At 36.0% G+C, this 27,732-nt stretch overlaps 1 protein-coding gene across 4 annotated transcripts in view; it reads right to left on the minus strand.

Annotated features, from left to right (window-relative positions):
- The window catches only part of LOC150107959 (prominin-1-A-like), a 566,181-nt gene that overhangs the window by 126,924 nt on the left and 411,525 nt on the right, over nucleotides 1-27,732 (minus strand). For all 4 annotated transcript variants that reach the window (XM_090390573.1, XM_090390570.1, XM_090390571.1 and 1 more), the window contains 3 exons: nucleotides 24,489-24,639; nucleotides 19,769-19,921; nucleotides 4,161-4,293 (listed from right to left, as the gene is read on the minus strand). In XM_090390573.1, the coding sequence (XP_090246699.1) occupies nucleotides 4,161-4,293; nucleotides 19,769-19,921; nucleotides 24,489-24,639 (437 nt within the window). The remainder of the gene's footprint in view (nucleotides 1-4,160; nucleotides 4,294-19,768; nucleotides 19,922-24,488; nucleotides 24,640-27,732) is intronic.

Raw genomic sequence — 27,732 nt, forward strand, 5'->3', positions numbered from 1 at the left:
TTTCTGGCATTGGTATACAAGCATCAATATACCTTTAGGCCCACAGGTACCTTTATATCATTTAATCAGCATCTCATTTACATTTGAGATCTGAGAAACCAAGGTAGCCTGCATAAATGCTTATTTGCATCCTCCCTACCTAACAGTTTTAGTTTAGTTTCTCTGATTTTGAAATTTTCACACCAAATAAAACTTTCTCCAGTCTTCATCCTTCAAACATCTGAAAACTTACCATTTTGAACACAGTCTATGCATTAAGTCATTTGAGATGGTCCTTCTATATTCACTTCCATCACACTTTAGCAAGAGACTTAAATTTTACTCTTTCACTTCTTCCAGTAATCTCATTCCATACCTTTTATCTTTTAAGTCATTCATTCCTCCCAAAAATTGACTTGTTTCCCTTTTTAAAATCTGACAGTGCCATAAGTATCTTTAATCTTTGTTGGAATCGGTGTTGGAATTTTCTCAACACCAGATGCTTTGTCATCATCAGACTCAGCCCTGCCCACTCATAGCTGTGTCTAGGAGAAAGCTGAGGAAGAGGACCTATGCAGTAATGCAGGCACTTTAAAAGAAAAACAGAGGGATTTGTGCCAAAACCATTTCAGATGGTGCTTCCCTTCCACCTCTGGAAGAACAGCACAAAAACTTCACGGAGTTTTGGAGTTCGATGTTCTCCACTCAATCCCCGCATTTTTCTGAGAGTGATCGCCTGCGGTATTGCGGTCTATTCCTGTATCACAGCTTTATCATCCTGTATCCATTCAAGAAATAAAATCAGGTTTCCCTGCAAATTCATCTTTCCCTAGACTAGACAGTTTCCCAGCATCAAGACTTCATAGGGTGGCTCTCCCTGTCCTACAGGACTTAAGAGATCTTCTCTCTACAAGAGTGATTCTACCATATCTTCATGCCTCAAGAACTATTTTTATTCCCAAGAAGGAAACCTTTATACATGCTTCAGACTATAAGCCTATTACTATATCACCAGTGATTCTTAGACTTTTCCATAAGATATTGGTCAGACGACTACAGCAATATATACGGCACGACTACCAGATGGCTGTGCCGAGAACATTACATGTTCACTCCAAAGGGAAGGTCTTCTGTCCCTTCTGCCTTAGAGTCTGGGCTTACTGTTTTGAGGTGAGCTCCTCTTAAGCCCCAGCAAAGGCTCTTTGTTCTGTCCTATTATCTCCTACCTTGAGTTTACCACAAGTTGGTTCTTGGTATGACGTATGTCTCAGTACTGTCCCAAATGGATAGAGCTGTTTGCGCTACCATTAGATCATGGCTCCGATTACTGCCAAACACCCCATCAGCATATTTCGATGCTTGGGTGAAGGACGATGGGCTCGGGGTCCCATCATTAAGGTGGTTGATTCCAAGGCTCCGCTTATCTAAAATAGGAAAATTTGCAGCATCATCCTCTCCTATCTGTAGAGAGGCTTTTCATAGCCATAGAATCCAAGAGGACTTGATATGTGTGAAGGGGTGGACCCAGTATCAGGGAACCCAGACTGCGACAGCAAGAGATGAGTATAAGAGATGGGCATCTTTGCTTTACAGTTCTGTAGATAGTGCCTCCTTAGTAGCGTCACACTTGGTACCTCCACAACATCAGTGGGTACATGATGGGACTAGATTACTTCCAGGTTTTGAGTTTATTTATTTAATAAGGACTAGAATAAATGCCCTGCCCATTAGGGCCTGCACAGCCCAATGGGACAGTGAAGACATTATCTGTAGGGCTGGCTGCCATTACAGCGAGACTTTGTCTCGTATGTCCCAATGCTGTTTCCGGACACATGGTGTCCATGTGCAGAGACATGATGCTGTGGTCTCCATATTGGCTAACTGTTTTAATAACAAAGGTTGGGAGACCACAGTTGAACCACACTATAGAACAACTTCTGGAGTTAGAAAGCCAGATATAGTAATGAGGAGAGATGGTGTTTAGGTGATTGATGCTCAGGTATTGGGCGCTCACTTACCTATTGCTATAAGAGCAAGGTTCAGTACTATGAGTGAAATGCTGACCTTGCCAGGCAAATAGAAGAGGAATTTAGGGCAGCTCCTCATTTTACCAGTGCCACGTCTCTATGAATGGCATGTGGAGTGCTGCTAGCTATAGAAACTTGCCTTTACTTTATTTATCTAAGAGTGATGTTAAAGTTATTTCTTTGAGGGGTCCTGCAGGGTACACTGGTGGTCTGGCATTACCATCAGCATATGACAAATAGGATACCAAGGACTGGCGTTGGGTGATACACTTGTAATCTTGCTTTTTATGTAAAGGCTTCAGTCTTCTTAAGTCCTTTTGGATGTCATGTAGGATGAGTACTGCTCTATCAGTACTAAGTATAATAAAATAAAATATACACCAGGAAGCACTATTTAAGTCATGCACTCAAATTTATTCCTTTATTAAGAGATAACTGCGAGTTGTTCGTTCTGAATAAGTAGCACGTAAACACAGTTGAAAATATTTAATAAAGCTGGATTAATTACAGATGTTTTGATTCAAATATTGTGGATCATCAGTGTAAAACAGTTACATTTGGTTTAGTTTATTTGGATTTTAAGGCCAAAGCAACTCAGGCCATGATGCCAGTGTAATTATCTGTTAATTGTGTGTGTATTAGAACACACAATTAAGACATAATTACACATAATTAGCCAGTTTTCCTGCTTTGCAGGATGAAAAAACCAGTTTCAAGGGAAAACACTGCCACTTCTGTCTGTATGAGACCAATTAACTCACCTTCAGTTAAACAGTTAGAAATAAAAAAAATTAAACCAATCATCACAACCATGATGAATGGAATTTCTCCTTATAGTCATAAGACAGCCAAGGAAAGGGAGAAAAATAAATTAAAATATAAAGAAAAAAAATTATATATAAGGGAACAAAGTGGATCTAGCAGAACATGGGATCATTAATACTAGTCACAAGATCTTCTGGAAGGATGCAAAATTACTACATAAATGTTTCCATAAATATGAGTATTCTCTTTAAAGAAAGTTCTGAAATACTTCAGCATCACCCAAATCTCAACCTTAATGGACTCTCTATGTCAAAAATTTGGGAAATTATTATTAACTATGCTGTTTAATTACACAAGTTTTTATTACATGTAACATATGTGCTTCAATTTTTTTTTTATTTTTAATAATCACAGGCATGTGCACTTCAACTTATCCTAATAGTAATGTTTTTTATCTGGCCATCTTCCAACAGCATATAAGGAGAGATTTTATTCTCTACATACCTTCATTGTTGTTTAATTTTTTGATTTCTAACTGTTTTACACTGACGATGATCCACAATACATGAATCAAAATATCTGTAATTCATCTTAATTACATATTTTCAACTATGTCTACATGTTACTTATTCAAAACTCACTCCTAATCATAGAATCAACATATTGTCTCCTTAGTCTGCCTTTTGTGCTCATTAATACTCTCCTTACAGACATTTCTCCAAATGCACTCTCCTGTGGAACACTCCATATAAGCATGCTTTTTCATTCATTAAAACCATCTCACTATTCTAATCTTTCTTTACTTCTTTTAGGTTATATTTTCTTCCAATGCATTGAGCTTCACTTATGTTTCTATTCCTCTCTCTGTTCTTTCCACTCACATTTTCACACAACTGTTCACATCTGTTTAGCATAGCATTATCTTCCTTTTGATGCTCACATAACATTTCCAGTGCACTCTCTCCCTCTCATCATTTTAATTTAATACCCACAAAGCACACACTTTTTTTATAGCAAACACATGGTGTACACACTCACCTCATTAATGACATCTCTCGCATTAAATTCCTAAAACAATGACATCTCTTACACCCCCCCCCCCCCGCTGTCCTAGTTTATTTTGGCACCATTAAACACTATTCAGTAAATTAAGACTACACAATAAATGAAATTAATAAAAATTATGTAATATTGCTAATTAAAAAAAACAAATCATAACTTCTTTCTACAGATACACAGGAAGCCATTTCCTAATATGCTACTTAGCACATATATAAGAACATAAGTAATGTTTTTCTATATTGTCTATAATTGGATATCATATGACATACCTGCTACTTAATTATTTCAAATAATGCTAGCACCTATAAGCAATTATCACTTACTTACTTGTTGAAACTGAGAATTTGAGCTATTTGATATTATATCACATCCAACTCTTTCAATCACTCCACCAATCAAGAAAAGGGCTGTCATGGCAACGAGCAAATAAAATGAAAAAATGAATACTAGAATGACACCCCTAAAATAAAAAGAACTTTCATGTATATGCTATATACCAAATATTCATACGTTAAAAATTTCTGTCATTATTAAAATCCAATTTCCTACATTTATTTATAAATAACTATATTTTAATGCCAATGTCTCAAAATTATTTTATTTGATGATTTTATATATCATACATTAAAACTATATATAATCTGAATGTGATACACCAAAGATGTTTCATTTACAATATAGACAATTTCAGTTTAGCTAACATGAATAAATAAATTAAAATCTTATTTCTCTCAATGCATTATGTTGCCTTCAATTTTTTTTAACTACTGTTCAGAATGCAGGTATGAATCTGGTCTTTGACATAAGACAGAACATTAGCAGGAGAAGGATATCAGATCTAGTAACAACATCTGAGAATCTGTATATAAATAATTAATATAAGTAACTGTATTGCCTCTAACTTTTGAGAGAGACTATAACTATAAAATAAGCTTCAATTTGGGAAGTGGCAAATAATATTAGAGATTTCAATAAAAAAAAAAAAAGATATATGTTGAAATATATAGTAGGTGATTATGATAGACTAACAAGGTGGCTGGAGTTTTAGAATAAAAAATAACATAGTAGAGTAATCTGCATGGGAAAGCAGTTAAGGGCTGTCTGAAGGAATGTACAGCTGATTAATGCATCCCTTGAGTCAGAAAAATAAATCCTATGGGTGTTAAATGGATAAGGCTTTGAAGCTATTAGCTGCATGAAAAGAAAATGCTGTAGATCCAATATATTAAAAAAAAAAAGAAAAAAAAGAAGCAATGACCGGCTTCAGGAACAGTATAAAAAGCAGGCTAGAAAATAAATACAATTCAGAAATAAATAAATAAATATAGTTCAGATATTTCATACGATATATCTGAACTGTAATTTGTTGTTTATAGTTATGCCACAGGCACTTTTAAAGATTAGACTCTGATAATGCTTTGCTGACCATGGCTATAAAAAACAGCCTTCCAGGCAATGGGAAATTAATGAGAATTTGTTACTTGAAAAGTAAATGAAAATAATGACCACAGAAGAATAACTTTAATGAATATGGAAGGCAGGAAATCAGATGTTTTCTTGCCTTCTATATTCAAGAAAGTGTGAGATTCTTTATAAATCAAATTTCTAAATTTGAATCATTCTTTAGAATGATTCAAATACTGAGTAGTGGGATTAAATAGGACATCAGTGAGGAATGTGCAGAAGAATTAGCAGTGCTTCCAACATGGGTACTCAAAATATACATTTCCTAATGAGTGAAAGGAAGATAAGATAATTTCATTATAAAAGGGTAGAGCAACTGAGCAAGCAACTGATAAAGACCAATCAGTATCTCTGAAGTGGTCATTAAAGTCATTAAAGAACCTAGAGAGACTAATTAGGATCATATCCAATAGTAGACAGCATGTTAATTCTCTCCAGAGACCAGCATGGCTTTGTTAAGAGCAGGTCTTGCTTTAGTGATTTTGCTCACAGAGGTAAATAAAGGAAATGTATATAACTTTACTTTTTTAGATTGTGCCAAGATTTGAGAGGCTATATAATAAACTCAAAAGGGATTGTAACTAATATAGGCTTGTGACAATAGCAGGAGAGTGGCTGAATGAAAGGTATCACAGAATAATGTATGAAGGTGCTTGATCTAAGAGGAGGACGATGACCAATGGAATAACGCAGGCAGCTTCTGTGCTGCACCACTGTTGCTTAAATTGTATATTCATGATACTGGGGCTGGTCTGGATAGCAGTACACAGTTATTTGCTATTGATGTAAATTTAGGAAGGGTGATAAGGAGCATTCCAATGCAGAATCCTTGCAGGCTGATCTGAACAAACTGCTCATATTAGCAATGACAAGAAAACTAGTTGGATATCGCTAAATGCAAGGTTATGCCTTTTGGATTGGGGGCACTGCAGAGAGTACAGTATATTATATTAATGTTAATCTGCTAGCAGTGGTTAGTGTAACTACTGACCTAAGAGTAATATTAGACAGAAGATTGATATTTAAGGGCTGCACCTGCTAAAGGGATTCAGTCATAGCATTGAATAACCAACATTAAAGAGAACACTAACATAGAGGATAAGGAAGTTATTCTTCCTATGTATGATGATTTGATAAGATCACAAATTGACTACTATGCTCAAATATGGCCACCTGGATTTGGAAGAGATGAGAGAATTTAAGAGAGAGCAGAGAGTAAGTAAAATATCAGACCTATGGAATTGTGCATATGTGAACAGAATGAAGAATTGGGATCTTCAAAGTATGAGTTAGAATTAGAAGAGAGAGAAGATATGACAGAAACATGAGTTGGTAAGAAGATTCTAGAGCTCGTGGTGGATAGGGAAAGAACCTTGAATTTCCAGGGCTGACCAAATTTGCAGTTAGGAAGAATGCGAGGTCCAGATTTTTCTCATAATGTGTGGAATGAGCACAAACCAGTGGATATTGTGAAGGTGAATTTTTGGTTAATGTTTTTAAAGAAGGATATGAAAAGTAGGCAGGCAGTACCTGATTGGGAAGAGGTCCTACCTCCAAGCATCCAAGAATACTTAGAGGAGTTTGCATAATAACACAAATTATAAGATTACATGAGCCGTAGAATTGTCACATACAGATGTAAGATGGAGAGCAAGACAAAAATATCCTCTGATGTTTATGAAAGCAACCACATCTATTAAGGTTGACAATTATAATGTGGAACTTTTCTCTGATGAAAAGCTATTCACATTTTTTATTTTTTATAATGGTGTTTGCCTATTAATTAAAAAAATGAAAATAAAAATGTGATTAGCCTTTCATTGAAAGATCATTATAGATCAATAGCTAATATCTGAATGGTTGGGGATCAGGTAAATTCACCACTATACTGAAAAATATTGCTGATTACATATTAAATCAATCTTTATGCTATGTTGAGGATTGAGTGAAAGTATCAATGGTAATCAAAATCAGAAGATTACAGCATGATGTTTAAAGTAGAAGCATTGTTTAATATTAGATATAGAGGAAAACAGAAAAATGTCTGATTTTCATACAGGAAAAGCTATTATATCAAAAACTTGAAAATTCTAGGAAGCCATGAAAGAGTTCCCAGAATTATTAAACTTCCTAAAGTACATTAGCACTATGGGTGAGTAAAAGAACAATTGAGGATTCCTCTTATGGAGGGGAAAAAAAAAGCACTTGCATTTTTTCAATTACATTGTCATGTTTGATACCAAGATATGAAACCATCCAGCACAGATATTCAAAATAAGGCATTCTGGATAAGAAATAAAGTACAGCTGGCATTAGTGTCATATGGACGAAATGATGTTCTGTTAGTATCTTTTATTAGGGTGCACATCCATACATTTTTCACAAAATTGTCCCAGCATCCCTAAATGTATTTTTCAGGATGGCAACAGATCCTCTTTTTCAATATCTGATTTCAAAGATGAAATATTTTCATGTAACATTCTTAAAACAAACAACTGTTGCAAAATTATCATCACTATTTATTCTATTATTTTAATGGCTAATATAGTCTACTTTCATTTAGAAGTACCCCTTTTTTCACAATGTCATTGGCTTTTTACCCCAAATTCTAGGACATTACTGAAGTGTAATAAACTAATATATGAAGAATAAAATTAGGAGAAATTTTGGACATACCTTTTTGGATGTTGTTTTCTGTCTCCTTATTCTGGTGATGTGCCTTCATATGCTGTTAAAGGAAGAGATTTTTTGGAGAGAAGTGGGGGTAAAGCAATGCTGGGGAATTATTTTGAAAAAAGGGGGCACTCCTAAATAAAAGTAGGCTATGTTAGCCATTAAAATAGTTTATTTTTAGAGTAATATGGACATTTTCCCAGAAATAATACCTATGTTATCATTATTTGTTGTTAATAATATTATTACTATTTATTATTTGATTATTGTTATGGCAGGAACAAATTATTTGAAATGGGAGAAATATGCAATGAGAGAAGATCTGAAAGAGTTGTTGCATGAAGCAAAAATGAAATTTAAATTAAGAATTGTTAGTCTGCTGCCTTGGTACGATAGAACAATGAATGCTAATGAGTCCATGAGAAGATTATGCAGGAGGAATGGTGTGCAGTTTACTGACATATGGAGTGAATTTGGTGGATGAAAGGACTTATATATGCCTCATGGACTACATTTAAATGGTTTTGGAATTAGATGTTTAGAGCAATGAGAGAGTCAGTAAACAACTACCCACTTTTCAAGCTGGGCACTTGCAAATATTTAAAACCAGGAAAACTAGAGATATTGGGGAAGACATGATCAAGCTTGTGATGGCCACCCCTGTGATAAATGAGCATGTGTATAGAAATTAATATGCAATGTTAAATGCGATTAAACATTGCACATTAACAGGTTTCCGATTCGAATGGGTTGATAATGACATTATACAAGGGTAATTGTGGGTACAAGGGGATGTTGAAATGCATTTATACAAATGCAGCATCAGGAATCAGGGATTTCACATTTTATAAGGAATCAAATGTGAAAGGTACTGGTATTTTCAGGGAGGACAGAGGGAATAGGACAGAAGGGAGGTGAGGTATTGCTGATGATAGCTGAAGGAAGAATTACAACCAACAAAATTAGAAGTTAATGAAGATTTTAGATGTGGGGGAGATGATTCATTTGAAGCTGTCTGGTGTGAGACAGAGGCCAATAAGACAAAATACATTTGTGGGTGCTGATATAAACCAGGAGGTCAATATATCAGCAAAAAAAAAAAAAAAATGTTATCAATACTTGATTTCTTCTTGAACTTTATACTGAACATCTATATGGTGAATGGCTTCATCACATGCAATGAGAGATGCAACTAAGAAATAAAATTATATAATACACATTTTTTGTTCTCTAATCTTGAATTACTAAATCCTTCAACTCACCATAGTGCTAATGTACTATTGCTTTTGAATTTTAGGAATTCATACATGGATCCATAGAATTATCAAAGTTTCTGACATCATAGCTCAGAAAAGCACACACTTCATTTTGGTCCATATGTTAAAGAATTATTCTGTTTCAGGCAGCATGATATAATCTGCTAATTATGATTATTACTGATATTTTCACCATTTCTCCAACCAGGTGACCATACTGACTTGACATGTTAAAATAAACCTACAAACTTTTTTTTTTTTTTTAAAGTCACTGATTTATCTGATAGTGTAACTTTCATTCCAAGATTTAATTCTCAAACAACAATTTACTGAGTATTTACAGGGCTAGCCAACAGTTTACCAGACTTCAGAATATAAGTAAAGAATATCCACCAGTTTGTAGCGCATGTTGTTCTTATATCAAGATTAGATACAGAACAACACCAAAAGCTATTAACTGTTTTGTAATCAATACTTTGAAGAAAACAGTAATGGAAACTGATCCTCTCTACTTTGTAAAAAAGTGAATGATAATGATGAGAGGGCTTCTTTAGATGAGTAAGAGTAATTAAAATGTAGAAATAAAATTATTAAATGTAATATAACAGAAGGAGAATTTTTTTAGAGAAAACCACATGCAATTATGATAAAGATTAGATTATTGCTTTTTTTCTATGTGTGTGTGTTTCAGTTCATGTCAAAATGATCAGTATTTTACATTCCAATTCTTGGTATATGATTTCTGGACAATTTCAGTAAAATACAATAATCAAAAATTACAAGAACAAGCAGCATCTTATTTAGGGATATATAATAATATTATTAAGACTGAGACAAGGACTAATCTAGGGACATACCATCCACACCAGCTGTCATACTGTTTCTTGAATTAATTCAGACTACCTGCACTCAACCTCCATGGACAATCCATTCCAATCACAGACCACTCTATGAGAGAAAAAAAATCTAGTTCTAAATCCACCCCCCCCCCTCATGATGACATTCATTCTCAACTTCCAAGGATATTTTCTCTTCCTCCATAAAAGGAAAATTCGATCTACTGATATCCTGTATGACCCTTTCAAAAGTTTACGTCTCAGTCATATCATCCCACTTTCTCATGTTTGCAAATGACTGCAGCCTATAAAATTCTCAATCTGTCTTCATAATATGTATTCCACAAATCCTGATATCATCTTTAGCACTCTCGCCACTGTATCAGCATCACTAAGAAAACTAGAAGCCATATAACAGTTCAAGTGAAATAATATCAAGGCCTTGAAGAAGCAAAATGACTTTCTTATCCTTATAAGTCAAAGTTCGTTTCGACACTGGAATGATCCTCTGAGTTGTATTTGCAATCTCTGCAATGCCCTTGACTTCAACTTTGTATCTATCAAAAGTCTTAGATCCCAAAACCTGATCACTTTCTTCTAGCATAATCTCACCAATATATTCATAATATGATGGGTATTGCATTAAACTAAAGCTTTACATTTATTAATACTGGACTGATAACCATTTTCATATGCCAACATTTCTAGCTTATTCAAATCACTGTGCAATTACTCATATCAGCTGCATTCCTGATTATCCTACTTATCTTTACATCATCGGCAAATAGCTGTATGTCTCCTGTCAAGTACTTCCCAGTGTCATCAATGTATACATTGAATAACAATGGACTAAGGACTGATCCTTGTGGTACACTGCTGGTCATCTTAAATCTTGCAAACTTGATAAATGCAAGGAGAATCAGAGTAGGAGAGAGAGAGAGAATTTAGGGAGTATGGGTGAGAGGTATGGGGGTCCTAGAAGAGGAGAGAATGGAAACAGTAGAAGAGAGGGAATGAGAGAGAGGTATGGGAATGCTAGCAGACGAGAGGATAGAAACAGTAGGAGAGACGGAATGAGAGAGAAATATGGAAGTGCTAGAAGAGGAGAGAATGGAAACGGTAGGAGAGACGGAATGAGAGAGAGGTATGGGAATGCTAGAAGATGAGAGGATGGAAACAGTAGGAGAGACAGAATGAGAGAGGGATATGGAAGTGCTAGAAGTGGAGAAAATGGAAACAGTAGGAGAGAGGGAATGAGAGAGCTGTATGGGAGTGCTAGAAGAGGAGAGAATGGAAACAGTAGGAGAGAGAGGTATGGGAATGCTAGAAGAGAGAATAGCAGTAGAGGAGAGGGAATGAGAGAGACCTATGGGAATGAGAGAGACCTATGGGAATGAAAGAAGAGGAGAGAATGGAAACAATAGGAGAGAGGGAATGGTAAGAGGTATAATGTATGGCGACTCAATGATCCGTGGTGTTCAAGATAGGATTGCGTGAGGAGTGTTTGCCAGGAGGAACAACAGAAAGGGTGGCTATGGCAATTAAGAGAGGTGAAAGGGTGGATGAGATGACTGTGATGGTAGGAACGAATGACTTGAGTAGTAATGTAAGTCGGGCAGCGAGAGATATGAGGTTTTTGCTTGAGACTGTATGGAAGAAGACAGAGAGAGGAAAAACAGTGTGTGTGTGTTGCCTAGGTATGATAATGATGAGCTGAGCAGAAGAGCGGTGATATTGAATGTCATAATAGCAAGAATGTGTGACAAGAGAGGACTGGTATATGTGGATGCTTGGAGTGCATTTGAGGAAAGAGAGGAATTGTATGCGAGAGACCGTTTACATTTGAATGAGGAAGGATGTAGGCATCTGGAGAGATTGCTGTCCTGAACGAGTCAGTATGTCCCAGGGAGGATGATAGCAGGGGTGGCCTCTTGTGGGAATGGATACTTGGGAGAAGGGAAACAATGTCAGGTAACACTGAGCCCAGTGGAGTCTAGAAGGAATAATGCTGGGTATAGAAGCAATGGCATTTATATGCTTTATACTAATGCCAGGAGTATCCCGAATAAGGGAGAGGAATTGGTGGCGCAGATAGCATCAGCCTGGCCAAAAATTATTGGGATCACTGAGACGTGGTTGACAGAAGGGGATATAATAACAGAAATAGAAGTCGCTGGGTATAGCATTTTTTTGTCAGGATAAGAGGGGAAAGCGTGGTGGTGGGGTACTGCTTATGATAAGTGATGACCTATGTCCTCTAAGAATGGAGGATTTGGAAGGAAGTGAGACAAATGATTTTGAGAGCATATGGTGTGAGGTAGAGGTAGACAAGACAGGATATTTAGTGGGGTGTAGCAACACCGCACTAAATATCCTGTCTTGTCTTGTTGCTACAGACCCAGGAGCACGGAGGATGGGGACCAGGAGATGTTTAGACAGCTAAGTTTGGCAAGGGCAAGAAGAATGATTGTTATGGGAGATTTTAACTACAGTAGTATAAATTGGAGAGAGGAAGATGCATGTAGCAATAGTGGAATGGAATTTCTAGAATTCTTGAGGGACAAATGTCTTAGGCAACATGTAACAGAGGGAACAAGAGGTTCATGAGCTTTAGATTTGGTTATAGCATCAGAAGAGCTGATAATAACTGAGATGACATCTCTCCCACCAGTTGGAGAGAGTGACCATATGGTTTTGAACTTAGAAAATGAATAGACATGCAGGAGTATCAAAGAGACGGGAACTTATGTGGAATTATAATGCAGGTGATTATAATAGTCTTAGACGTCAACTTCGGGAAGTTTCATGGAGGGAGGAATTGGAAGGCGGGGGATATCGTTAGTGCGTGGAAAATTGTGAAAGAATATTTGTTAGCAGCAATGGTAAGCTGTATTCCACGAGTGAAAAAGAGGACACAATTTGGAGTAAAGTGGATGACAAACAATATTAAACAGGAATTTCATGCGAAAAAGAGGCTGTGGAAGAGATATAAGGAGACAGGTGAAGAGAGGATGCGTGAAGAATATAAGACACAGGCCAGAAGAGTGACTAGTGTGGTAAGGAAAGCAAAACTGGAATATGAGAGGAGACTGGCCCTAAGATCCAAAGAAAATCCTAGGGAATGTTTTAGCTATGTGGCCAGTAGGAGGAGAAATGACTGTGGAAGAATGATATTGTGGGATAAAAATGGGAATAGAGTGACTGATGCAGAGGACATAGTGGAATTGTTCAATGACCACTTTATTGGAGTATTTCATCCTGGAGGAATCAGTTTTAATGCTAGAGGGATAGGGCAGGTTCAAGATTTAGAGGTACAGGAGGAGAGTGTGTTTCAGATACTGAGAACTCTGAATGTCAATAAAGCTTTGGGACTGGATGGTATTTCACCACGAGTTTTGAGAGAATGTGCTAGGGAACTGACAGTGCCTTTAACCTAGCTTTTCAATGAAAGTCTGGCTTCGGCAAAGGTGCCCAGGGAATGGAAGGAAGGTAAGATAGTGCCATTGCATAAGGGTGGTAACAGACTGGAAGTGTCTAATTATAGACCAGTCTGTGTGTCATCAGTAGTTGTTAAGATCTTGGAGAAAGTAGTGAGGGACCATATACAGCACTGGGCAGATGAGGGTAATGTTATCTGTGAGAGTCAACATGGATTTGTGAAAGGGCGCTCTTGTTTTAGCAATATGCTAGCCTTTTATAATAAAGTTACAAGAACATTAGATGAGGGAAAGGCATATACTGCAATTTTCTTAGACTTAGCAAAGGCATTTAACAGGGTGCCACATGATAAGCTGATATTTAAGTTGCAACACATGGGTGTGGATGTCAGATTGGTCAACTGGATTCAGGATTGGCTGTCTGATAGGTATCAGAGAGTTGTGTATGGTGGAGCAGTTTCAAAGAGACAGAAGGTTACAAGTGGGGTCCCACAGGGCTCAGTACTAGGACCTATGTTGTTTAACCTTTATATCAATGACATTGCCAGTAGATTGCAAGGGATATTCGATTGTTTGCAGGTGATGCGAAGCTGGGAAGGATTATTAATAATAGTGCAGATGTGGTAGCCCTGCAAGAGGATTTGAATATGCTAGATAGATGGGCAAATGAATGGGGTGTCAGTTTAATGCAGCAAAATGTAAGGTCTTGAGGTTTGGGAAACATCGATGGGATGCTGCATACTCTATGGGAGGAGTTATACTGGAGGAAGTTAGGGAGACAAGAAATCTGGGGTTGATGATTGATAGAAACCTGAAGTTTAGGAGGCATATTGCAAAGGTGGTGAAGGTAACACAGAGGATTGCTGCAATTATGAGAAGGACACTGACCTACAGAGATAAGAGTGTTATCATTCCGTTGTATAAGTCTCTGATCAGACCACACTTGGATTATTGTTCTCAGATTTGGTCCCCAGGATTTGAAGGGGATAAATTAACCGTGGAAAAGATACAAAGACGGATGACAAAGATGGTCTCAGGACTGTACAAGGATAGTTATGAGAATCGGCTGAGGGAATGTGGACTGCAGAGTTTGGCGGATAGAAGAAGGAGAGGTGATATGATTGAGACTTTTAAACTGTTGAGAGGTGGTTATAGGGTTGACACTGGGGAGTTCTTTCACTTGGTTGAACAGCGGGAAGGAGTGATGACAAGAGGCCATCCCTGGAAGTTCGAAAGGAAACTGTGAGCAAGAGGGTGAGGAGTGGTTTCTTTGCATGGAGGGTGGTTGAGCCGTGGAATGCATTGCCTGATAGAGTGGTGAGGGTGAGAACGGTCAATGAGTTTAAGGAGTGGTATGATAGACTTTATGTTTCTTAGGAGGAACCTCCCCTCGATGAGTCTTGACAGACTTTATGTTCTTAGGAAGGACCTCCCACGATGAGTCTTTTGACTCCATGGAGGCCTGAATAATAATAATAATAAAACTCACATCCCCCATATACCACTTTCTGGTATCTGTTAATCAGCCATCCTCTTATCTAAGTAAGATTTTATAATCTAGTTCTATATTCTCCAGTTTATGCTAAATCTTTAATGCTGTATTGTGTCAAAAGCAGTCCAAAGTCCAAAAAAAGTATCAGTGTATCCATTCTCCTTGCCTAACTCAACAGTAACATTATTATAGAATGTGAGCAAGTTATTCAAATATGATCTTCCCATAGAATCTATACTTTGCAACTAACATCAGTTAGTTGCAAAGTATAGATTCTTTGTCAACCTATTTCTGTATGCAGTCTGTTACCAACTTTTCCAAAATCTTCACCACTACTGCAGAGATACTATCAGGTCGACACATCAGTCTTTGTATCACCCTTGTGCAATGCATATCATATATTCTTTCCACTCCTGTGGAATCTTCTATTCTAAGGCTCAAATTCAGGGGCCCATGTAGCAAGGTTGCAAATAGAACTCAAAAGATAATTGCAATGCTGAAACGAATGTTCACATGTAAAGATAAGAATGTCATTTTGCCTCCTTACAAGGCCTTGATAAGACCTCACTTGGACTATTGTGCACAGGTCTGGTCTCCTGGTTTCCATTGTGATTCTGATAAAGTGGAGAGAGTACAAAGGAGAGTGTTAAAAATGATATCAGGACTGTGGCATACTGATTATGAAGACAGATTCAGAATTTGTAGACTGCAGACACTAGCTAACAAGAGAAAGAAGGGTGACATGATTGAGACTTACAAACTTCTGAAAGGGTCATACAGGATTTCAGTTGATGTAATTTTTCAATTTATGGAAGGTGGGAAAAGGACAAGAGGCATCCTTAGAAGCTGAGAATGAATGCCTCTAAAAAGGGGATGAGGGCTAGGTTTTTCTCTCACAGGGTGGTGCAGGATTGGAATGGATTGCCATTGGATGTCGTGTGTGCAAGTAGCGTGAACTAATTCAAGAGCAGATATGACAGCTGGTGTGAATAGTATGGCCTCCCTTGATGAGTTCGAGATCTCCCGCGAGGTCTTAATAATAAGAATAAATTATATAGCCTGGTCAAAGGAACAGTAAGTTCAGCTGAATGCTCTTTTAGCATTCATGCTGACATCCTATTAGCTCCTAACATATATATACAATCCGTTCTTTTAGGGTTACACGATGATCAGCATTCATTTTAAAAATTTTATGGAATTTACAACCGTGTTAAAAAAACTTTTTTATTATCCCGACGTTTCGATCTTCACATCAAGATCATCATCTGGAGCGTACATAAGTATACAGAACAAGCTGAGTTACATCATTAACTGTAAGCTAGAGAAACAATGATTTGATCACATGTTATTCTACTGGCGTGACCTCTGGTGAAAAAAAAAAAAATAAAATAAAATAAAATAAAAATTTTTATATCAAGCTAAATTCTATTTTTACGACAGGAATAAACATTCTTTTAGATGGTTTTCTTTCAGAAACAATTGGCATCCTATTTCTATCAAAAACACACAACACTTCATAAACATCATCAAAGACATTACATTAGAAAAAGAAGAATTATTAGTCAGCTTTGACGTCTCTGCCCTCTTTACAAATGTCCCAATCAATGACACAATCCTTCTCCTACAAAACAAATTCCCTCCAGATATCACGGCGCTGTATTATGGTCAGGTTATTTTGTATGGCAAAATGCCTTCTACTTACAAAAAGAAGGCACAGCCATGGGTTCGCCATTATCCCCCCCCCCCCTCTATTGCTAACTTTTACATGGAACATTTTGAGCAACTTGCCCTAGATTCCTCCACTCTAAAACCCAAAGTCTGGCTTAGATACGTTGACGATGTTTTCGCGATCTGGTCCCATGGCCGCCAGACATTAGACACATTCCTTAGCCACCTAAACAAACAACACAAACGCATACAGTTCACAATTGAAATTGAAAACACAACACACTTCCGTTTCTAGATACACTTGTCACACGTCTTCCCTCGGGCAATCTTTCCTTCACTGTTTACCAAAAACCGACACATACGGGACAATATATACACATAAACTCCTACCACCACCACCCAACACAAAAACTAGGTGTCATCAACATGCTAAAAAACAGAGCTCAGACGATTTGTTCCAGTGAACAGGCACTGAAAGACGAATTTAAAATTATCAGTAATAACCTACAAAAAAACGGATACAGGCAAAATACTATAAACAAAATTCTCTACAAAACCACAATAAAAAACAAAGACAAACCAGACTACAGTAAAACTATAACCATTCCCTACATTAAAGGAATATCAGACAAAATAAACAGAGTACTACAAAAGTACAACCTCAAAGCCACCTTTAAACCTCCTACAAAATTAAAAAACTTACTCAACTCATCCAAAGACCCATTCCCTCCACTAGCTCACCCTGAAGTATACCGGATTTATTACTTACAACATACCATATATAGGAGAAACAGGACGCACTATTCCTATTAGACAAAAAGAACATAAACAACACATTAAATATAATAATTATGGTGAAGCTGGCCTTTCTGATCATGCCCTGAATACCTTACACAGAATTGACTGGAAAACCACCAGCTGTCTACATCACACTAGAACATGGTATGAACGGAAATTCAGGGAAGCCTGCGAGATTATCAGCAACCACCCCAATCTGAACAACAATGATGGTTTAAAAATCCCAAACATATGGAAGGTATATATTCAACCTTCCTCACCAAGAACAACTATAAACAGGACTGTAGAAAATCCAGTATTGTAAATCAAAAATAGGAATTGTAATACTAAAAATAGGACACCAATTGTTTCTGAAAGAAAACCATCTAAAAGAATGTTTATTCCTGTCATTGTAAAACAGAATTTAGCTTGATATAAAAATTTTTATTTTATTTTATTTTTTATTTATTTATTATTATTATTTTTTTTTTTTTTTCACCAGAGGTCACATCAGTAGGATAACATGTGATCAAATCATTGTTTCTCTAGCTTACAGTTAATGATGTAACTCAGCTTGTTCTGTATACTTATGTACGCTCCAGATGATGATCTTGATGTGAAGATCGAAACGTCGGGATAATAAAAAAGTTTTTTTTTTTTTTTTTTTTTTTTTTAAACACGGTTGTAAATTCCATAAAATTTTTAAAATGAATATATATATATATACAATAGCAAACAAATTAATCTGAACACTCACATTTTAAAGAAAAATTTTAATTTTGCAAGAAAATAAGTACAAAAATGAAACTCTAACTTTACCTGATAATTTATATGTGCTCCCATGTTCCTAATAAGTTCATTAATTCGCTTAGGCATGGACTCTACCGATGTAGAACACATTTATCTTATTTCTGCATACTTGAAATCATGCTTTTATAGTTGGATTGTATTAGGTTATCTTTTGTATCACAATTTAATTTACCCAGTCTTTCTTTCATTATGGCCAACAAATTTTCTTTTGGTTAGTGTCAGGAGAGTTACCTGGACACAGAAGCAATTGGATGTTGTGATTTTTGAGGAACTCTCACTCTTTTTTATGAAGTGTGGCATGGAGCGAGATCCTGTTGGAAGATAAGAGTTCTTTGTATTTCTGGATCTGTGGGACCACTCTTTTCTCCAATATTTTTATGTATTGGTCACTTTTCATCATATTGTCAACATGCACATGCGATCCTGGTTTGTCATGTATAAAAAAAAACTTATAACATCTTTTTTTAGTTGGGTGTTCAGAAGCTTGTTGAAGGCATGCAAGAGAAGTCTTCTCAGCCACTGATTTGCAAACACAAGGGTACTCGCTCTCCTTGGACAAAAAAATGGCTCTCATCTGAGAATATGACCATCTTCCACTTCTCAACAGTCCATGCACTGGAGCCTCTTTATCTTCATAGCCTTGCTTGTTTGGTTTGTGGACAGACCTCCATGCTTCCAACAATCTTCGACGGACCGTAATGTCAGAAACATTACTCTCGCTAGCTGCAAAGCCTATTTTAGTCTACAGCAGACAATCTTGGACTCATTTTGCTTTTCCTAACTAATAAGTGTAGTTTTCCCTTTTTGCCCACATTTTCCTTTTCTGTCAGGAGAAAAGGTACCTGTTTCCTTAAAGCTCTTTCAAATTGCATTAACAGTATCCAAACCAACACCACACTCATTGGCAATTTGTCTTTGAGTTATGGATGTGTGCTGAGAAAGAGTACTTATTTTTGAATGCATTCTTGGAGATATCCATTTTATGGCTACACAAAATGAATAAAACACTACAAATGTCAACTTGTTTACACTATTAATAAACATCATAGAGACAGTTAAAAGACATAGCACTCAACCAAAATAGGGAACTAAAACCGAAACTAGAAATGAAACAAAAACCAAACTTTTGACAAAAATTTGGTTTGTTCGGATTAATTTGTTGACTACTGTATTAACCCCTAAATCACATAAGCATTCTGAATAGCTGTCCAAATTGCAGTATTATTAAATGATTTTCAAAGTTAGAGAATTCAGTTATGAAAAAGAGTGAAATAGAAAGAAAATAAGATTATTTCACGCTCCCAAGAAGAGACCATTCATTCATGGTGTCACTGGTATGAACTTTAAAAAAAATTCACTCAGTTTCTAGTATGTAGAAAATAAGTAAAAAAGCAAATCTATTTGTTAAAAAATTGTTATAAAGCTTGATATGTTAAAATTTAAAATATTCTTTCTTTTTAATATATATTTTGTATATCAAATAAGAATAATATAAGAACTCATTAGATTCAGTTTAACTTACAACATTAAGAAGTTTGCTCCAGATCCTTTACTGCAGCTGTTATCACCATATATGTTACCTGGTCGACGTCCACAAGATCCACAAATCAAACCAAAAGTAAAACATAAAACAATGGCCAGAACACCACAACAAAATCCAATACAGGCATACCACCTAAACAGGATATAATTTCAAAAAACTGATAATTAAGTCTATCAGCAGTAGTAAAATAAAACTCACATTCAATATTTACATATTGAATGTGATGCAATTTCTAAATAACAGAGTTTAGAAAACAAAAGCAATTCTATTTTTACACAATATATTTTGATTTAACACAGTTCAAATGGTGCTTATTTTTAAAATTTCTGTTTCAATTTAGTTCTGTTAAAAAAGAGTATTTCCATTATAATTATCATTTCCTAGAAATGGTACATTTGTACTTAAACTTGAATTTTGGAGAATTCCCCCCCCCCCTCTCCTTCGATGTTTTAAATACCAGGGATTACTCTATGCTACAGAACGTACACAATTGTGGAGACAACAAAAAAAATCAATTTTTTTAATTCCGATTCCCCGAAGTTAAGCTGAGAGATGATTCATTATATTCACTTGCTTTGGTTCCTAGAAGGGTGCTATGCTAATTCCTCAAAGTTAAGTTGGTCTGTTATGGGAGGCCCACCTATATAAAGCTGCTTGGAAGGTGTTAAGCTATTTGCTAAGCAATCATTTCTTGTTTACAATTCAAAATGTTTATACGTCTTGTGTTTTATTCATGAAAGTTTTGTTTGTGCAATAGAGTTATACAGGTATGTATTCAATTTTGAAGTTTGTATGCATAATATCAAATTAGTAAAATTATCGATTATTTTCAGATATTTTCATAACATCACCCCATTAATCACAATGTCAGATAATTCAGTTAGACAGAAGAAAAGAAAAGCTATTCCTTTTGAAACTAAAATCCAAAATTTTGATGATTTAGCAGCTGGAGAAGATTCAACATCCTTAGGGAAATATTTTGGATTGAATGAAGCTACTGTGAGAACAATTAAGAAAAATGAAGAGACCATTAGAAAATCGGTTCTTTATGGAACAAAATTAGGTGCCAAGTTGTCATCATAAACGAGAGACATTATAAAAGTGAAGATTGAAAAGGCCCTAGTGATGTGGATAGAAGATTGCTCACAAAAAGGAATACCTTTAGAAGGAAATGTCCAAACTATCCAAAATTACTGTTTCTGTTGTTGTCCAATTATTGTCCAAAATTATTGATCAAGTTTGGAATGCAGATGAGATCGGCCTTTTTTGGAAAAAAAATGCCAAGTAGAACTTATATAGCAAAATCACAAAAAAGTGTTGGGGGCTTTAAAGCAGTAAGGATCATGTGACTATCAATTTGTAGCAATACTTCAGAGATCATATATTAAAACTATTACTCATTAATCAATCCCTAAGACCTTGGGCAATGAAAGGTGTGGATTTCGACACGTTACCAGTACACTCACTGGAAGGCAAACAAAAGAGGTTGGGTTAAAAGAAATTTTTAATGAATGGTTCCATCAATGTTTTGTTCCAGACGTTAAACGCTATTTGATGGAAAAAAATCTGGACTTTAAAGTCATACTTGCCATGGATTTGGTATTATTAAAGACAACAGATGGAAAAAGAGGGAGGGGTAAGAAATAGGTTATCATATCCATGCTGAAGAGGGTTCACTTACTCTACAACAAATATTCTAGGTTTGTTCATATTTGTGTAGTGAAAGACTTGTCAATTAAATGAATGCAATACGTTGCCATTCAGCATTAAAATAAGTTTGATAACATAAATAAAGAACAAGCCAGGCAAAAGACACTAAGATTGAGACTTTGTAGACCGCAGACATTAGCAAACAGGAGAAAGAGGAGTGATATGATTGAGACTTACAAATTTCTGAAAGTGTTATACAGGATTTCAATTGATGGAATGTTCCAATTTATGGAGAGTGAGGGAAGGACAAGAGGGCATCCTTGGAAGCTGAGAATGAATGCTACTAAGAAAAATCTAGGGAGAGGCCTAGATTTTTCTCTCATAGGGTGGTGAGTGATTGGAATGGATTGCCATTGGATGTTATGAGTGCAAACAGTGTGAATGAATTTAAGAATAAGTATAATAGCTGGTGCATGTAGCATGGGACTTCCCTCGATGAGTCCCTGACTCCCTGGAGGTCTCTTAATAATAATATGGCCAACTTCAATCTTGTATAATTGTATTGCCAATTTTTTCCCAGACTGATCCATACATATAACAGTGGATTGTGTTCTCTCTTCAGATTTTCCTGTTAATGCTGGTATTCCTCAGGGCTGTCAATTTCAATGTTGACGTGCCCAAAAAATTTCAATAAAAAAGGATGCCAAGTTCTCCTTCATCATCATCTTCATTTATATAAATGACTTGCTCTCATTGACTGCAAACCCTATTCATAGTTTTGCTGATGATAGCAATATTCACACATCCTATTCATATGACAAACCTTGCAATGCTCAAACATCAAACTTAGATCATCTGTTATAAGTGCCATGAATGCTAATCTTTATAGCATCCATGATTGGGGTGAAAGCAACCTAGCAAAACAGTTTGCTTGTTTTCTTGTAAAAGAGATCTCATACCTTCTCCACTTACTTTTGATAATGTTCAGCTCAACAGTTAAGACCAAATCTCTCTTCTTGAACTGACTCTTACTCCAAACTTTTCCCAACATAATCATATCATTTCTAGAGCATCATCAGCTTCCAAAAAACTTGGCATCCTTTTCCATTACCTCTCTTCCAACAAGTTACTTCATCATCAAATTCATGACATTTACCCTCTAGGGGTGTACAGGATATGATAGTACTACATGAAAAACTTAAGTCAGTACTAACTTCTTATCTACAATTTTCCTCCAAATCAATCTGTTACTTACAACCAGTTACTTACTCTGTATAAATCCCAAATCCGGTCAACTTTGGAATACTGCTCTTATGTTTTGGGTGGTGCATCTAAGACCTCTCTAAAATTCTTGATGCTCTTCAGAAAAGGGCAGTTTGGTTGATTAATGACATCTCTTACAGACTTTCTTCAGTCACTTTCTCACATAACATCAGTTTCTGCATTATGGCTCTTCCACAGATATTTCCATATCCAATAGAACTAGCATCCATTATGCCTCACATTTCTGCCTGATCTACAGGAACTCAAGCAGCAGCACGTCAACATCCCTATACAGTCGAACTACGAACTCCCAAAACCTACTATGCCCAGTCCTCTTTCATTCCATTCATCTCGGTTCTGTGGAAAACAGCCTTCCCCATGAAGCACTTCCAAAGGACTACAACCTGCAGCATTTTAAGAGGAATAGCAACAGATTACTCTGCTTCTGATCCCTGTCCACAGTATTTATTTACTATAGGCCATTCTGACTCTTCTGAGAGTAATAAAAATTATTCCATACACCCAAAAAAAGCATTATCTTCAGTTTTTATATCACCTGTATCATCTTTGATTTCCTTTACAGTGCTCTTTCCTCCATTTCAAAGCAAAAAAAAAAAAAAACCTTCCAGAATATTTTGCCACCTTCATGATATTCATCCTTTATATTTTTATCTAAGTTTTCCAATGACTTGTTTAGCACTTTTACACACACACACACACACACACCTTAGCTCATTTTATTCTGCATTCTCTTTGGGAAATTCTGGCTTAATTGCTAGGAATTTTCATCAATGTTTTCTTCTTTTTTTTTTTTTTCTCATGATTCTTCTTTCTTCATGTTTGTTTCTGGTTATAGTCAATACAGAATGCAATTTGGTTGGCTAAGTCCCAAACAACAAGCCCATCCTCCTCCATTCACCATCCAGTGGCTATCCACTAAAGAAGTCCATCACATGAAGGTGAGGATTGGATTGGTCATTAGATCAGAAGCCCTAGTCCGTTGGAGAATCTCCTCCCAGTTATCTTGTTTTGATCCTTAAACAAACTCTGATAAATTTTCTAGAATAAAATTTGCTAATGAAACCATGAGAAAATATTGAGAAATAGAATGAGAAAACAAGAAAAAATATCAACTGTACATTTACAGTATGCAATACATGAAATACTGGCAGTAGCATGTAGAGCCATGCAATTCTTTTAATCCTCATAATAAGCCCAGATATTCAAAACAGCATATAGTAAAACCATGCTGGTCAAACTTTGTATAGTTTGACCAGCATGGTCAATAATATCATAGGGGAGCATTTCTGCTCCCCAATAGGCCATGAGTTCAAAGCCCATTATGGACATGGATAGGATGAATGTCGAAGTGCAAGACCTATTTACAAGGCAAGGCTATTATGATTCTCTCTAATGCAGTTTTGTAACCCCCCCCACAAAAAAAGCCCCACCTGACAATGGGCTGAGAGAAAAAAAAAAAAAAACTGCAGTACCACCTGTTGAGCAAGTCACAAACCATCTTAATAATATGAATATAAGAATATTGCCCTCTACAAGTCCCTTATATCTCATACATTTCCCTAATTAGATAAAAGAAGGATGTCACATAAAGGAACGAGTGAAGAAATTTAACAACCAGCAAAAACAGATCAGAAATGAATGCTTTCAGTAATGAAAACAAGCTAATGATTACAAATTTATTAGCATCTGGCTATTATTTTTAAGTTTTTGTAAAAATATTATTTTAAAACACAAGCACTGGAATGAACAAGATAAGCTTCCTTACCTGTATTTTCCATATTCACTGATATGTGGTTCTACATACTTTACAACAACAACCTGTGCCCAATGTAATTGTGATGCATGAAGTGCTTGACTGATATTGTCTGCGGCTATAGATAATTGGGTTCCTACTCTTCCAATTTTTTGCTTTATGTCTAAAAAGAAAAACGCCAGTTGGAGTAAGTAATATCACTTTAAACAGCTATTATTTACTTCAAATATATTTCCTAGAAATGGTACATTTGTACTTAAACTTGCATTTGGGAGACCCCCCCCCCCAAAAAAAAAAAAAAAATACCGACCAAAATTCTATTAGGCTAGTAGGCAAAATTACAAACAGTTGTGAACTGGTGATTAATGCATACTAATCCAGAGAGTTTAATGACTCATTAAGGAAAGGCCTACATGTAAGTCAATTTCTATTATATTTTCTTTAACACATTTATTGAATATTCACTCAACTTTGAACAGTAGTCTATTTCGCACACCCACAACATTCCATGAAGAAAAACAAACTGGACCTCACATAACTGCAAAATCTCACGTGTGTGTGTAAAGTTATGATAAAGACAGGTTGGGAAAGATCCCTTTCCCAACCTGTCTTTATCATAACTCCTCATCCATTTATTTCTTAAACAGTAAAGACCTTTTCTTCAATCTGTCCTCATATGTACAATTCCATGGGACATATATCATTTTGGTCCTCTTCTGGATAGCTCTGCTCATCTCCATAGAACTCAGAGTGTGGAGATATAGTCACTCATGGTCTTTGGAGTATATCTGAGCACAGCTATTCAGGTGTAGCTTTATCAAAGTTCAGCAAAATGGGAGAATAATTTCCTTATTCCTACAAGTCAGTATTCTTTTCAAAATTGCAGTTATCCAATGCAATGACTTATTAACTACCTTAGCAATGTGACCTTCAATAACCACTCGCAGAAAATGCCCCGTAATCTAATACTCTTCTTGAAATATCTTATACTTGGCAATACTGAATGAATGAATACTCGTTATCATATGTCCATAGTCAGTATGTTCAAATCAGCCTGAAGAGATTCAGTATCAGCTATATCCCTTACTGCTTAAATCAGCATCATCTGCAAATTACTTGATGTTATCTTCTATACCAACTCCAGTATCATTAATATACAAGATCAACAGCTCGTGCAAACCCTGAGGTACCCCAAGAGTTACACTCATTCTCAGGCTCTGTACCTACATAAATTACTTCTTCATATCTGTCAATCAGTCAGCCAATCTGTCACAAGGCCTATATTGCATAGCCATCCTTTTCATTAGTATAACAACCTCCATGGCCTTTGCAAAATGCAGAAGCATCATGATGTATCACAACAAAAAAAATTCTCTCAGATTTTCCTTGGCCTGATTGGCTAACTACTTTTCATAGTCTGATTTTCCCTTCCTCACCATGGCTATTACTTTTCTGGTCTCTTCCTGAGGGGGGGGGGGTGTCATCATCTTTACCTTGGTATACACAATATTTGTTTTTTTTTTATGCAGCTCTCAGTTTAAAGTATTCTTCATCCATTTAAATCTCACGTGATTTACGATACCTCTATTTAATCAATGTTCTCACATGACTGCCACTTCCCAAGTGAAAACTGCATGATCATTCTCTCCAAGTGGAAGCTAAACAACTACTTCATATGTACTCAGATTCTTAGGTGCTATTACTAGATCCAATATTCTTGCACCTCAAGTCCATTCCTACATATGCTACTAGCTGTTACCCCTAAGTAACTATGAATTCTCTTTTCCTCATGTTGCATTCTTTACCCTCCCTGCAATCTGTACATTCCCAAAGTTAAAATTATCCATAATGATATCCTTACTTGTGCTGGCCAAGCATCTGTCTATGCAATTTAATCTTCTACAGATGATTCCAGTCAGTAGCAACATCCAGCTACATATTTTACCCTCTTAAAATATCACACCAAATGTAATATCATAGGCAGTGATTTGTTATTTGGTGTGATATTTTATGGATTGGATTTAATTTATCTGCAAACATTAGCAATATTCCTTATCCTTGCTATCTTTTGTGTGAATATACTTCTGTCCATTACATTCTTTTCCTGACATCCTTTTCTGCCAACGAGGTCTCATTATTGCCAATAACCATTTTTCTGTTTTGCACTTACCAATAGTAAGAACTCAATTTTTATTCCTAATGAATGCCATCTAAATCGCCTCATTTTACATATCAGGTGTGTGATAAGATATTTGCACAGGACAATATCCAACTACAAAAATAATGAAGATTCATATGATTGGCAGTGTAAATGCTATAAAAAAGTATATCCAAGATATTTACAGTTATTTGTATTATGATTATTTATATCTGTTAGATAATGAACAGCAGATGATGGCTTGAATGAAGCAGAGGAAGTAGTTTCCTAGTTTATCTAAATAAACTAATCAGAAAATACTAAAACTAGGAACAGATGATTTCTATGAAATTGCTATGCTTATGGGGAGAAGAAAGGGGGTACATTAAATAGCTGGTTATTTAGATTTCATGGTAAAGCTAAAAGGCTATGAGGTATATTTGCATGCATTTACGGGCCCAGGTTTTTCCAACCAAGAGCATATCATCACCTACTGACAGCATTATGGAAGAGCTCAACTCCTCAGGAAAAGGAAAGATATGAAAATAAAATATTACGAACTTACTGATTTTAGCTGCAGACATTAAAGTATACACATAATGTACCATCAATCCAATTAAACAGATAACAGAATAAATAAATCTGATATTATAGAGAGCAGATCAATACATTTATTACCACTACTCCACTTTACAGTTGAACTACTGAATCATTCAATCTGCAACTCTCATTCATTCCGTCTACCTTGGTACTATGGAAGAGTCTCCCACATGAAGTATTTCTCAAAGATTAACTACAACCTCCACCTCGAAGAATATCAACAGATTACTTTCCTCTTGGCCCGAGCCCACACATGGCATTTCTTTTGTATAGAGCTTGCTGCCTCTTATTTATGGGAGTGATATATATATATAAACCTCATTGTATGAAGCTCATGCTAATCATAATGCCCTTCATAACTCTTTAAATTTGTTTGCACTGATAGATTGAAGATAAACTTCAACTTTTGGCAACCAATTCCAACAATTATTCATCGTGCACAAATTCTAAACTTGCACTCTCACTAGCCACATTCTTACACAACCTTCACGAGTGATCTCTATACTGAAAAATATAACT

Source organism: Typopeltis vanoorti, chromosome 3 (assembly GCF_054136105.1).
Source record: "Typopeltis vanoorti isolate ZY-2024b chromosome 3, IOZ_Tvanoo_1.0, whole genome shotgun sequence".
In the NCBI taxonomy this organism is placed as follows: domain Eukaryota; kingdom Metazoa; phylum Arthropoda; class Arachnida; order Uropygi; family Thelyphonidae; genus Typopeltis; species Typopeltis vanoorti.